Source organism: Squalius cephalus (assembly GCF_949319135.1).
Source record: "Squalius cephalus genome assembly, chromosome: 1".
Classification (NCBI taxonomy): Eukaryota; Metazoa; Chordata; class Actinopteri; order Cypriniformes; family Leuciscidae; genus Squalius; species Squalius cephalus.
Window position 1 is genome coordinate 45,457,458 of NC_137122.1, and position 14,912 is coordinate 45,472,369.

Here is a 14,912-nt window from a genome sequence, read left to right on the forward strand (position 1 = left end):
AGAGCAGTTGATTGGACAGAAGATGTGATTAAAAACTGAAGTCCGCGGTGACGTCATAAAAATCCGTGATCCATTTTAGCGGAAGTGAGAGACTGTAAGTTTTGAATGATTATATCTTCTAAATGCAAATTTTGTCATTGTTTTGGAACACACCAGCTTAAGGCTAACATATTCATCCTAAGAGCTAAAAAACTTCAATTTTGATTTCAGGGGGCCTTTAAGGAAATGCCATATGTTTGGTTGCTAGGTAGAGGGTCTCCTGGTTGCTATGATACTACACTGAGTATGCAAACAATGCATGGTTTCATTGCTGGCATATATCACACTGGTGTGATTTAAATGTTAATTATTTGATGATCCTAACCTTTGACAAGTCCTGATCCAAATCCAGATCTGGGGCCGTATTCACAAGATATATTATGGCTAAAAGAAGCTCTTAACTTGCCGATTTAGGAGAAAATCTTAAAATTAATGGGCGTGTCAATTCCAATTTTTAGGACTAAAGATTTAAATCAGAAGATATAAGAGACAGTACTGCCGTGCAAAGGCAAAAGACCGTAACTTCGTATTTGGTCGAAAATGAGTTATTTATATTTTTGGCACATTCAAGACCTTCTTTATCATGTGGATAAGTATCTTGAATCAATTCCGTTTTTTTTTCGAGAAAATAATGATTTGTCTTAACAGTAACTTCCAAAAGCCCATGAGAAACCAAGGCAGAACACCGTAACATCAGTTACCGCTCTTTGGCTTTGTTTTGGAACGCTCAAATTACAAGTTACGGTGTTCTGCCTTTGTTTAGCCGCGCGTCAATATGAAGTTACTGTGCCGGTGTTCAATCAAATAATGCTACCTACCAGATTGTACGGTTATCTGCCTTTGTTTTAATGTCCATTAAAATTAAAATTACGGTGTAGCCTGTGTACTTTGTACAGCTGCCATCAGTCGCTCTAACTTCTGATGTCCTCAGAGCGGTCAGAACATTTAGTATGGTCTGCTCCATCGACAAACGTGCGATATCGATCGCGAAGGATTATGCAGAGTTGACAGAAAAACGTTACACATTGCCGTATCAGATGAATACAACCAAGAATTAAAGCTCGGCAAACTAGCTGACAGAGTGCCAAAACTTCGCCTTCAGCCCCGCCCTAAACGCGGTCGAGTCAACGCTGGACTAATAGGAGGTATTTTGTCATGTCAAATGTATTAATAATGCCATCAGAATGCAACCAAAGCACAGGATAGCAATAAGTAGATGGCTATAAATAATTGTAAATCATACAAAATAAATGCCATGATCACTAGATTTTATACAGATGTGTACTATAATGATTTTGTTAATGGTGATCAGCAACTAAATATTGATAATGTGGAAGTTACTGCCTTTTGCCTTGGCATGACTTCTCACTTTTTGCTGACAATACAAAGGCAGAGTACAGTAACTTTAAAATAGTGGTCAAAAGTCAAGTTTGAGCTCAAGATTTTTTTATGTATATAATTTCCATTACTAAAACATCTATTTGCCAGATTTCCAGTGTCCTACCTATAATTAATTTGGCGGGACAACTAAAAATCTTTAAAGTCATTTTTCTCAGTTCCACACTCTAGCGACTTAAGGTCTTTTGCCTTTGTAGGGCAGAGTAGATCCTGATCCAGCAGATCACTTGAGCCATTGACTTAGCCATACCTTTCTCGAACTCCTCAGCCAGCTTGACCTGCGATCCCCACAACTTCAGGGGCCCAAGCTGCGGGGCTCAAACACTTGTCCTATATCACTCGAGAACAGGACCAAGTGCGTACAGAGCCTAGTCATTGTGAATTTCTCACAATGGGTGCATTCAGAACCATCGAGAAATTAATGCACATGCTCCTCACCCAAACACAAAACCTGGGACATGGAGGCACACACTTCCTGAAACACTTGTTTGAGTGTTAATAGATGATGATCGCCTTTAACATGCTAATACAAGCAAACGGCTCCAGAAGACAAAGCTGATGACATAGATTGCAGACACCCTCTTATACTCACGGGCACTCCGGCAATGATGTCATGGACTGTCGTTGGCCAATAAAATTGTCATGTTTACACACGTGCTTCAGACACCGGTCAAGCTGGTGATGTTCCCTATAGTGTCAATCGAAGACGTAGTGTTGAGTTCCATTTCAGAACTGGCATTGTATATTTGAATGTATATTTATTTATTGGATTATATCGTTTCACTCATAATGTGATGATGATAATAATTATACTTTATAATTATTATTTATAATTATTTTTAAATGTTATAAATATTATAATAAATATATTCATTATACTACCTTCTTTCTCACTCACCCACTTTGTCCATATTTTTCTCTATATTAGCTGGTCCATATTTGTCTCTATATTAGCTGTAAATTAAACCTCTTTTCTCTGACGTATATGCTCCTCACACACACACACACACACACACACACACACACAGTCGCTCACACATGCACCCACACAGATACGCAGGTTAACATTATTTCCTCTTTCCCTGCCCACGTAAGCACATATACACCGGTTCTCGCTCTTTCTCACTCACACGTGGGAAAGTCAGAATACACTGTAAGTCATTATTAGTCTTGTTAATATTACTCTTCACAATGAAGATGATTTATACAGTGGTGTGGTATTCGAAAAGAAAAACTTCTTCCATCATGCGCTTACAAATCCCACACATTGCATTTCAATATAACTCTTCTTCATTGCGAAGAGTAAAATATATATTTTAAAAACTTCCCACATTTTTATGTTTTTTCATTAAATCTTTTTGAACAAAGATAAAAGTTAAAATTGTTAAATTGTGAATATTTTGAATTAGAAATTTGTATTTAAATATAAGACCACTGACCTGTCTATTAAAAAAAAAAACTGTCACTTCTTTCTCCTGTTATTTTAAAGCATAGTAGGATATCTGACAAGGTTAATGTAATGCAAATTCTAGCGCTGTTGTGACGAGCAGTAGCATGACAGGTGACAGGTTTGACAGAAAATACATGCTGCTCTTTGTTGCCATGTTTGACAAATGAATGACAGAACTATACATTCGTCACGGGTGACTATGTAGAGCGCACAAACATGAAGAATGCAAGGAAATAGTCTTTTAAATCCAATAATCCACAGGATACAGGGCAGAAACATAGTGTAACACATCCACTACACAAAGACAAAACCGGACCAAGAACTGAATGAAACGGAGTATATATGCACATATTAAATTAGGTAATTAACGTACGACAGGTGAACGGAATGATTAATCAAACACAGTAGGAAACTGGGTCAAATTAGAGGGCACACAGGCAAACAGGAACAGTACTAAAACACAAAGAAACTAAGCCAAAATAGAACATATTTGTGACAACATTAGTGCAATCAATAAATTAGGCCGAATGACTTTAAAGTCACTTAAATTTTTTTGTTTACATCAAATATTCATAACTTGTCTGACCATTTTCATGTCATTTGTCATTTTCACGTAATTTGACTTGATATTCAGAGCTTTCTTAAAAAAACAATTTTGACCTTTTTTTTTTTTTTTACTCCAATGAGGAAAACAGCTTTTACATCATACTAATTAAAGTGTTTTGAAAATCTAAAATTGCAGAAAGTTTTCTATGATGGCTAGGATTAGGGGTAGGGTTTGTGTAAGGGGATATAATATACAGTTTGTACAGTGTAAAAACCATTATGTCTATGGGTAGTCAGAGTCCCCATAAAACATGGAAACTAGTGGGTGTCACACACACACACACACACACACACACACACACTAGTTTCCATTATGGTGTGTGTGTGTGTGTGTGTGTGTGTGTGTGTGTGTGTGTGTGTGTGTGTGTGTGTGTGTGTGTGTGTGTGTGTGTGTGTGTGTGTGTGTGTGTGTGTGTGTGTGTGTGTGTGTGTGTGTGTGTGTGTGTGTGACAGATCAATACTGCTGTTATATGTGAATTATGTCATTTGATATGTAATTTAAATGTTATTCCCCTCATATATGGCGCTAGCTACATTTTGTTACTAACTTGCAGAGAAACGTTTTTATCTATAGTTGAGCTACATTCAGTTATTAATATTATTAGTAAAGTGTCTTTTTTGTGTGTGTCCATAGGTTCGCTCAGCCGTTCGTAAACGGTGGCATCGCTGGCAGGATAAGCACTCCATTCGGGCTCGGGTAGCGCGGGCCATGTCTATTCCCACCTCTCCAACGCGAGTCAGTTTCCACAGCATCAAGCAGTCGTCGGCCGTCTGACCTTAACAGAAGTGAAGCGTCCATCCCCGTTTCTTCTGCTTCCGCTCTTTCTGTCCTCAGCTAATCATCCATGTCCTCTGCAAAACCCAGGGATAACAGCTATGGGCCAAACAGGGTATGATCCTCAGCTGAAACACAGATGAAGGGTGGAAATATACACAAACAATGAGGTCCACCTGCCAAACACAGAGAAGAAGAATCTGTTTCAGAAACAGATTAGAGCATCGGTGGTCTCAGACAATGATAGGAGACTGTGGAAGGATCCTGATATACACACAAAAAGTTTGAGAAAGGCAGACAGAGTGTATTTATTCAATAGCTAAAGTTATATGTCACATTATCTCCTCCTGATCTGCTTTCCTATCTTCTCTGATTGGAGACCTCAGTTTATTCCTAACTTGTTTCCAGAACTATCAGAGTAGGATAATATTGAGTATGCACTGCATGGCCAAAAGTAGTGTGATTGTGAGCCAGAACTGTTTGAATGGGAGTAAATCCCTTCATCCATATTCTAACATCTATTGGAAAACCTTCCAGAAGAGTGGAAGCTGTTAGGGGGGATAAACTTTTTAATGCCAAAAGTTTTGAAATTAAGGCAAGGAAGCACATACCCACTTATATAAAAAAGGTTAAATGCAGTTATAAATAGATTAGATTAAATGAATAGATTAAAGAAACATTTATGCCAAAATGACTCTATATAAGGAGAAATGTCTTAAACTATTCCATAATACTTTCATGTTTAATAAAGTATGTTTACAAGCTGCTTAATTCATACAAATGTATTGCAATGAAAACAAAATTAATTCAAACTAAATCCATAAAATGATCCCATGATGGGAACCCCTAAATGGTCTATATATCAAGCACCTGACAGAACCCTTATAGAACATTTTAAGAGTGTGAGTTTGGTTATCAGGTGTCCACAAACTTTTGGTCATATAGTGTATTAGTTTTAGGTTTTGGGAGTATATTGGAATTGGAAAACAAACTGAATATCTTTGACAGATCTCAATGTGAACTTTCATTATTGTTATTGAATCGTTTGACTCGATACTTTGGAGATAAATGTATAGAGTTTTCTCCGAGTAGTTCAGTTTGTGACCCTTATGCTTTTTCTCTTCACTCGCTGCTCTGCGCGTTACTGCAGCTAGTATTAGATTCCTCTGATTCTCATACATTTCTGTGAGCTAAATCATTCAACATGGATGCTTTTGCTATGAAATTATGAGTACATCTATTGCTGCATACATCATGCAGTGCAAGTGCGAAAACTGTAAACAATTTTAACAAAGACGAAAGGTACGTGTTAATGCTCTCTAATCCAGTTTGCATCCAGGGACTCAATGATATATCTAAACCCCAGGGAGAAAGAGGAAGGAAGCTCACAGGAAAGAGAACAATGAAAATCATGAAAGACTCTGATGCGTGCTTAAGTAGAAGACGGCACGCTCCGATGCTAAACACTTAACACAATCTTTTAAATAAGGGGTTTATCTCAGAACAAAGAAATGATTTTGATTTTATCCTGCATTTGGAGCCTCAGCCAAGCAGGCAATTGAATGTATTTCAATTAATCACTCCAGCTCTCATTTCCATGCATAGTTTCATATAAATTCCTAGTTATCATGCAGGCTTACGAGATGATCATAGTACTAAACACTTGGGAAATCGGATTCTGGAGACTCTTTTAAAAAAAAGACTAATTCTAATCACACATGACTGGAAGTTGTTATTGTTATTGCACAAGGTTATAGGCATAACTGAACATTTTACTCACCCTCATGTTGTTCCAAACCTGTTTGACCTGTATGACACAAAATTAGAGATTGTGAAGAATGTACACTAACTGTTCAAGGTTGTTGTTTTTTTTGTTGTTTTTTAAGAAATCTAATTTTATTCAGTAAGAATGCATTAAATTGATCAATAGTAATAGTAAAAGACAGACCAAAAATTGTCAGGTCACCAAAGGATCCTGATTTTTATTTTTTTATTTTTTAATACTGAGCACCAAATCAGCATTTATGAAGTATCATGTGACACTGAACTTTTATGAACATTCAGTTTTGCCATCACAGGAATAAATTACATTTTAAAATATATTAAAATAGAACAAACTTATTTTAATATAATAATTTTCCTCTCCAGTAAGCTATTCACTTGAGAACCTCAACAAATCAATATCACTGAGTTAAACTGAATCAGTTTATCTGTGAATGAATCTTTCAGACTGGTTTTGCAAACTTGCCTTCATTTCATGATTCAAAAGGATTTGACTTAACGATCGGTTTACAAGGGGTTTGTGCTTTTCAAGATGGAAGGTCGAATGGGTTCAGAACAACATGAGCGTGACTTAATGATGACAGCTTTCATTTTTGGGTAAACTCTTCCTTTAAAAGTCAGTGATTTATTTCAAACGAAGTGCATTTCAACATTTACATTGCTATTGGTGGACCATATTTGTTTTTCTAGCTTCTCTGGACAGCTTTTTTTGTGTGGAAGGATATCTCTAAATTTAACAAATAGATGAGTAGTGTGCTTTTGTGTTGATCTAGGACCAGCTTCTCCCAACAGTTCAAATCCCAACAGAATCACTCAAAAGAATCACCTCAGCAAAATCTGCTTCGTTATCATTAGAGAGTCAAGGGAAATCTGCATGCCTCGCTTAGGGTCATTTAACGTTTATCCATGTGTTAAAACCCTCGCTAAGCTGAGCCGCCAATGACCGAGTCCTGTGACCGCTCACTGCTGACTCAGCACAGTAAAGCAGATTTAGCTTTTGTGTCACATACATCCAATCAATCACATCTGATAGGGAGAGCAAGGTTGTTAAAAAAAACTGACTCAGGACCTCCATCTATGCCTCTGTGCTCTTCTGACCTTCCTGAAGTACTTATACAGAATCATTTGCAAAGGCTTCAGCAGATTCCACATTTGTTGTGTACATGTCCATTAGACATAGTTGTGTATGTAGGATTGTGGAGTTTGCTAATTACCATATAGCAGTGTGTATTCCTGACAAACCGAGGACCAAGATCATGTCACTGCTAGAAAACAAAAACACAAGGTTTGTTTTAGTGTTGCTTCTACGTTAAGGTTGTTAAATCTGTTTTTAGACTGTGCACACTGTCATTTTGCAGTGAAATCTGATCCGTTTGTTCTGACAATGTAGTAAATATCCGGATGCCAAGAGGCTTTTTCATACAACATCCAAGAGTTGTTGGCGGAAAGTGAGGATGGAAAGCTGGAAATTTTGCCTCTGCTTGTGTCTATCATGACATCTTGCCACTGTGCTGAACTCACAAGGCACATTAGAGAATATTAGTGATGGGTATTTTACCCATTCATGCATATATACTGTGTCCAAAACCACTTATTTGTGTACTATTCACCACATAGTGAAGGCTTTCGCTATACTGTATGAGGAAAGAGTGAGAGAGTGTATTCTGACACAACCCAAGATGATATTGAAAATGTTGTATGAAAATTTTAGGTCAGCAATACTTTTATTCGGCAAGGATGCATTAAATTGATATACATTGCATCAAAGGCTTTTACATTGTTACAAAACTAATTTCTTAAGATTAAGATTTAAAATCTTTTAAACTTTATCAAAGAATCCTAAAAAAACAAATGTATCACGGTTTCCACAAAAAATGTTAATAATTCAGCTTTGCCTTTAGAGGAATAAATTACACTTTTAAAATATATTCAAATATATTATTTATTTATTTCATAATATTAATGTTTTAACTGTATTGTTGATCAAATTATTTTAGCCTTGGTGTGCATAAGAGGCTTTTTTAAAACACATCTTGCAAAGGCCAAACCTTTGAATGTGATGTAGCACTCCAAATGATGATTTAATTTATATATATATATAATCGGATCTGACCATTTAGACTGAAGGGCAGATTTAAAGGGGTCATATGATGGTTCTAAAAATAACATTATTTTGTGTATTTTGTTTAATGCAATGTGTTTATGCGGTTTTAGGTTAAAAAAAAGTATTTTTTAAAAGACTAAAAAAATATATATTTTACACATACTGTACATTATTGTTGACATAATTACTGATTATAATGATTTATACTGTCTTTTTATGCATCGCGCCGTGCCACGGGTGTGAGAACACTATGTATACTATGTAAACATAAAACTATGTCTGCATTTGTGATCGTAGAATTGAAAAGCAAGCGCTACTCTATACTGCTCAAAACTCGCATTTGAATAGTCAGTAGCAAATTCTTAAAATATGAAAACGTACTTACAGGCTGTGTCTGTGAGTCAGAAGCGCCAGACTGTACTTGCAAAGATGGAATTGCCCCACTTTTTAGAATCAGCCTTTGTGCCCAGCCGGCCTTGTAGTAGCTACTCTCCCAGGTTCTGGAAACAGTCCTCCGAAAAATGCGCAGCACACAGTCGAAAATTTTAGTTGTACTTTTCTCGAACAGTGTTGTAAATAAAGATTAAGCACTGTTTTCTAATTGTGTCCTCCTCTGGAAGGCCAAACAAAGTACTTTGGCTTTCGCAACGAAAAACACAGCATCTCCAGACATGGGGGCGCCGGCGGCAACAACGCCGGGGGGGGGGGGGGGGGTTTGAACGAAGCGTTTTAGGAAGGCGTTGTGCCTTAACTTTTATAAAGAATATCTCTTTAGGTTTGACACTTTGAGCTTTGTAACTCTGCAGATCTTATACATGCAAAAACAGCTACATAACACACTAAAGAAAAACAAGAAATCGCATCATATGACCCCTTTAAAAAAAATTAAAACCACATATGGATATTGTTGTATTGTTGTCAGCCAGTCATTATGGGTTTATTTTGAGATTATGGCCATATAGATAATGGTCTTACATTATTAGATGTCTGCTTTTCCTTTTAAATACATAAATGGATATGAAATAATATTGATTTAAGCTGAAATTATTTGATTATGTCAGGAGGAAGAGCCTGGAGTGCTATTGAACTAGAACACAAGAAATTCGTTTTGAGGGACAATTGTGAAGTAAAGTGGTCAAAAATATCCGACCTCAACTGACCAATTAGAATCAAGTATTCCAGAAAACCATGTAACGAAAACAGAGAAATCAAGAAACCAAGCTGGATGCTGAATAGCAAAACTCCACAGACAGTGACAGATATGATGTGTACAGAAATGAGAGAAGCTTAGGTTACTATTTGTGTCGAACAGATCTGTTTGCTGGTGCATGTGTCATCTGAGGGATCTGATTTAGCATCGTGGGAATGAAGACTTTTACAGCACTGCTCAGACGCACTCCATCAGCCTTTGCCTCACTATTTATAGCCGTTTGACAGTAAACAGCTCAAGTGTTCACTTAGTATACAGACCTAAGGTGGTACTAGTAGAAGGGCCCTTTAGAGATGCATACAATATATACAACATAAAATGATATTATAGTGTATTATCCTCCTAAAGAGCTAAATTAGTCATGTCTAGTGAATTAGGTGTCAGTTGGAGCCATATTCTTGTGTCTATCAGTATCTGCAGTGTCTAACAGTACCTAAACCATTCATGTACCACATAAGACATAATCCAGTGATGTATATTATTTACAAATCATTAATCAATCACTTTTGGACAGTATTGCCACCGTTTTTACAGTCAGTGGCATTCGATACGAATTGATGGTTTCACTATTCTCTTTCTCAGAACATTAAGCTCTTCTTTAAAGGTGAAGTGTGTAAATGTATGCCATTTTAATATGCAGACAATTATATGTAAGCCATTTATAGTTGTGAACAATGTGAAACACTATGGCGCTGTGAACTTTGTTCTGTTTGCTCGAAAGGATTTGATTCAGCCATTGAATTTCAGGTGATACTGCCTGGTGTGCTGTTAGTTTTCTAGATGAACAGATTCTTGATTTTCTCTTGGCAGGTGATAACACGAGTGAATAATCCCATAGGAGGTATTTAAGGAGGTACCTGAGCCATATCTCTTTTGGCTTTGGCCTAGCAACCACCCAGTGCTCAACTCTTTCAGAATACCTTAGCAAGCACTAGAGGCACATAAATGACACACTTCAGCTTTAAACCAAAAAAATAATAAAAAAAAAATGTAATTTGATTTTGTGACGTGTGTAGTAATACCACCTGTTCAGTACTCACTGTATCTCTCTTTCCCATTGGCTTTTGTTGGTAAGTCAGACAAAAGTCGCCATTCAACCACCATTCTCCATACCCTCGAACATATGCGATATTCCAAAGGCACACTCGTTGTGCTCCTCCAACGTGCCTCAAAAAAGGCCTAAAACACAATCTCTGCTTATGACTTGTAATTTCATCTCTAGACATAACTCAAATACCTTCTACTGCTCAAAGATAAAAATGTTCAGACTCACCATTCTTGGTAAGGTCAGTGTCTGTATCAGATTTGTTGGCCGCCATCCTCCAGCCGGAATTGTATATCAGTATTAGTTCAGTCATTTCTATTAGTGCTGTCTTTTCTGTGTTGGTGAGCTTGATTTTCTATATCTGAGAGAAGCAACACTGGTGACTGTGTTCTTTTGTTTCTTTTAATCCCCAAAAATAGTTTTCTTCATCACTATTTTTATCTCGTTTTCCAGTAAAGATTTGATACATTTTAATACATTTAAAGCATACATTTACTTAAAACGTATGATTGTGTAAATTTTTTTAAGCATAAATATAGAAAGATTTTCTTAGGTTTATTCTTAAAATAATTATAAAAATTTTTAAAAAACCATTTATTTTGTAAAGATGTTTAAGTTCTTCACTGGAAAACAAGATTAAAATGATTAAGAAAAATATTTTTGCTAAGTTTATTTTCCCTTTTTTAGAGATTGTGAAGAAGTTCTTCCAAAGTTGTGAAATGTACAGAAGGTCCGAACAAGTACAAGCTGTGTAGCTGTATTTGTGTCAAAGATGTCAATATGTAATTTTTTTCGGGTATTTTATGTTGTGTTTAGTCGCTGATGTGAAAGTGTACAAAGAAAAAAATATTTATTTATACATGTATGGCACAGAAGAAAAAGAAATCTATATATTTATCTCACTATTTAAATAGGTCAGAAAACACAACCCTATGTGACTCATATCAATATATCCACAACATTAATGTCCAGAATGTGTGAAGACAATGTAATCTTGTATGTCTTGCTTTGTGTGATTCTGTGAGACAATCTTTGCCATCATTTCTGTCATTTCCTCCAGTGCTTCAAGAACATTCTATTTATTACTTTAGCTCATTTGTTCCTCTTTGTTTTATGACAGATTTCATGTTTGACAGAACTGTACAGAAATTTATATTAAATCAACTACACAAAGATTAAAGTCATATGTTGAAGGCATATACTGTGCTGATCAAGATGTGCATTAAATTGTTTTTCTTTTCTAAAATCATTTTCTTTTGTGGTGTGTTTACGTCCACAGGTTCGATATTAAAAGTTCAAGACATTCAAATCATGCTGTACATAGCAACATCACGTCACTTCAAAGATATCGAGTTTGTGGAAAGGGCATGGTGTTTCCTTTCAATTACATCACGTTTTTTTGTAATTCTACAGAAATGTTTGAAAGCCTTCTGTAGGTTTACATGACATATGAGCTATCTGTATTCAAATGCTGATATATTTTATTCAGGATATGCTCTAAAGCTCTGAAATAACATGCAATCTGAGCCAGAACAATGCGAGAGGGAGAAAGATCTGTCTCAGAAGAAAAAACTTGTTCTCGCGTTTCATAGAAAAAAAGCTATTTTTATCTGGTTCATTTGGCTTGAAAAGCTCAAAATAGCATTTCTTTGAAATTGTGGGTTTCCTGCTCAAGTTCCCTTGTTGTTTCTCATTACAATGATAAGCATTTGATTACCTTGACACTCCTTTCAGATCCGTCCTGTAGACTTTCACCTTCAGCTTGTAAAAATGACCGTGTTAATTGCAATGAAATCAATTGATTGATACACTGTGTGTGTGTTTGTGTGTGTGTGTGTGTGTGTGTGTGTGTGTGTGTGTGTGTGTGTGTGTGTGTGTGTGTGTGTGTGTGTGTGTGTGTGTGTGTGTGTGTGTGTGTGTGTGTGTGTGTGTGTGTGTGTGTGTGTGTGTGTGTGTGTGTGTCAAAAACAAACCTGAAAACATCAGCACTGTATAAATCAAAGAGAACTATAATAGATAATGGATCATGTAGGGCTGGTTTTCATTTGAAACAAGATAAATGCCTACGGGATCAGGATGCATTAGTATAAAATGCATAAATGGATACACATTTTTATTAGTTTGATTAACCTATTGTGAGATGGATTTATTTTATATGATTACGGCTACAATGATGCTTTTGAAAGCAATCTGCTTCAGAAAAATTGCCATAATAGTCCTGGAAATTGTTAGAACGTCATCAACATAATAAATGTAAAACCTAACAAATGGATGCAAAAATATTCAGCAGGATTTTCTGCCTATGTTGCTTTTTTACTAATATCTGCACACCATTTACTTACCCTCATGTCAATCCAAACCCATACGCTGTTATTTTTTCCGTGCATGAAAGCACATAGCTCTTGGCATATAATGACAGTTCATAGTAATCACAGCTGTCAAGCCTCCAACAGAAAGAAAAAAAAAAATACACATAATGAAAGCAGCTCATACTGCATGGAATTACATTAGGGTGAGTAAATAAGGACAAACCTTTCATTCTTAGGTGAACTATTCCTTTAAATAACTTTAGATTTCCACATAGGCAAAAAAAAAAAAAAAAAAAAAAAGAGGTCAGAGCAGAGGGTCACATTACAATGACCTCAATAAGTCTTGAAAGCCCACAGAATAAATAGGTTTTGAGCATGTAGAGCTTGCCCAGCTCATTCAAGACCACCAAAATCCTGCAGAAATCTTCAGAATAATGTCAGAGACAAAAGAGAAGGACATATAAGTGCATAAATCCCATGATCTTGAAGAATGTGATACATTTTATTAACCATTACCAGAGCTACAACGGTGTTAGAAAGACATTCTCAAACCAAAGTACAAATGTAATGAATTTCATAATACGTACTTATGTACGTACCAGTTGTTCTATGCTGCGCAAACTTCATTCAAACTGAAAACAAGGTTATACTTTCGTTAAAAATTGCAAGCTGAAGAGTGTGTAGGTGTTTATGCAAAAACTCTCGGTTTAGATTCACATGTCTAATGCAGGTTCAAGAGCTTCTCGTTAAACTCTCAAGTCTTTTATTTGAATGCACATTTGTATTTGAACTTTAAATTGATCTTTCAGCAAATGAAAACGGAGAGAAATGTATTTTGAAAGTCACATCAAAACAGTTATCTCGCCTGAATCGGTAAGTAACCTCAAACTCTACATCAAACTCATTGTGCAAATTGTAGAGTCATCTAACTAAAACTGGAGCCATCAAAGCATAATTTGTTTCATTTCAAATGCCATTTGTGATTGAGTCAATGAGCTGGATATTTACGACAGATGGAGTGAATTTGACATTGAGTTACAGTAATGGGATTTGACCCATGTTACCAAACTACATATATCTGTCAACTTAGTAAACTGTAAATATGCAATTTTCCTCAGCATTGTCACCTATTAAGTATGCACAAACAATTAATAGATGTGGCATTTTTCACATAAATTCACTTAATAGCAGAAGATGATGGCAGCTTTGGGAGATCACAGCTCGCATTTGTGACACATTTATGTGCTCTAATGCGGCAGCAATGCTTTTAACAGTCCCTCGGTCCCTGCTTGATGTTAGGAACAGCGTTATGACTTTGCCCAAGGGCACATTGCCCTCTAAGACTGCCAGATATGAAGATGCTCACTTCCTGTTAACTTCATTGTTATTCATCTTTATCAGATTGTTGTAAAAAGCTGGCAGAAATTAGAGGGTCTCAAAGCCAATAAACAAGCATTCATGTTCTTCAAATGTAAATTCCTCTATTATAATTTAACGCAATGCTCTGATCTCCACTGTTCAACAAATGACTTCATTTCAAATAAAGATGATTAAAAACATAAAATTTTATTTTAAGGGCAATGTTTTTTTTGTTTTTTTCTGGCTGAGTCTTTCATCTAGAGGGAATGCAAGTTAAATGTTTTATACATATATATATTTATTTGTTGATGGTAATTGATTCAGATTGTGAGTGTGTATTTACAGTATCCTGTAAACCCGAATAAGTTGGCAAAAAAAAAAAAAAAGAGGTAATCAGTTACATAAAATTGAGTAAAGAAATTCAAAATTTAAGTAAGGTAGATTTTTATTTTGTACTCATACACAGTAGCGGCTCCTGGGCATAAATTTAGGTAGGGCAGATTCTGCGTCTTAGCACTAGTTTATAATAAACATTTTGATAGGTTTATATTCTAATCGCTGAACACATGCAGAACACTTTTGGCAGAATTCTAATGTTGCGTTATTCAGCCTGAGGGAGGCGCTCTAATGATGATTGACCGACTTTAGCACGAAAAATGCATAGAATGCCATCTTAGAATTGCCTTAATGTATTTATTGCGTCCGAATGTTGTTTTAGAATGTTGCAAGTTGTGTTGGAATTCCAGTGAGGAAAAAAAGTCATGTCTATTCTCAGAACAAGCATAAAGCACACAACAGAACTACTGTATATAAAAGCTATTCAAATGAGCATGTT

At 36.0% G+C, this 14,912-nt stretch overlaps 1 protein-coding gene across 1 annotated transcript in view; it reads left to right on the forward strand.

Annotated features, from left to right (window-relative positions):
- Positions 1–11,648, forward strand: part of crhr1 (corticotropin releasing hormone receptor 1) — a 140,887-nt gene extending 129,239 nt beyond the window's left edge. Inside the window, exon 14 of the mRNA XM_079891186.1 lies at positions 4,128–11,648. Within this exon, the coding sequence (XP_079747312.1) occupies positions 4,128–4,268 (141 nt within the window). The 3' untranslated portion in view covers positions 4,269–11,648. The remainder of the gene's footprint in view (positions 1–4,127) is intronic.
- The last annotated feature ends 3,264 nt before the right edge of the window (positions 11,649–14,912 follow it).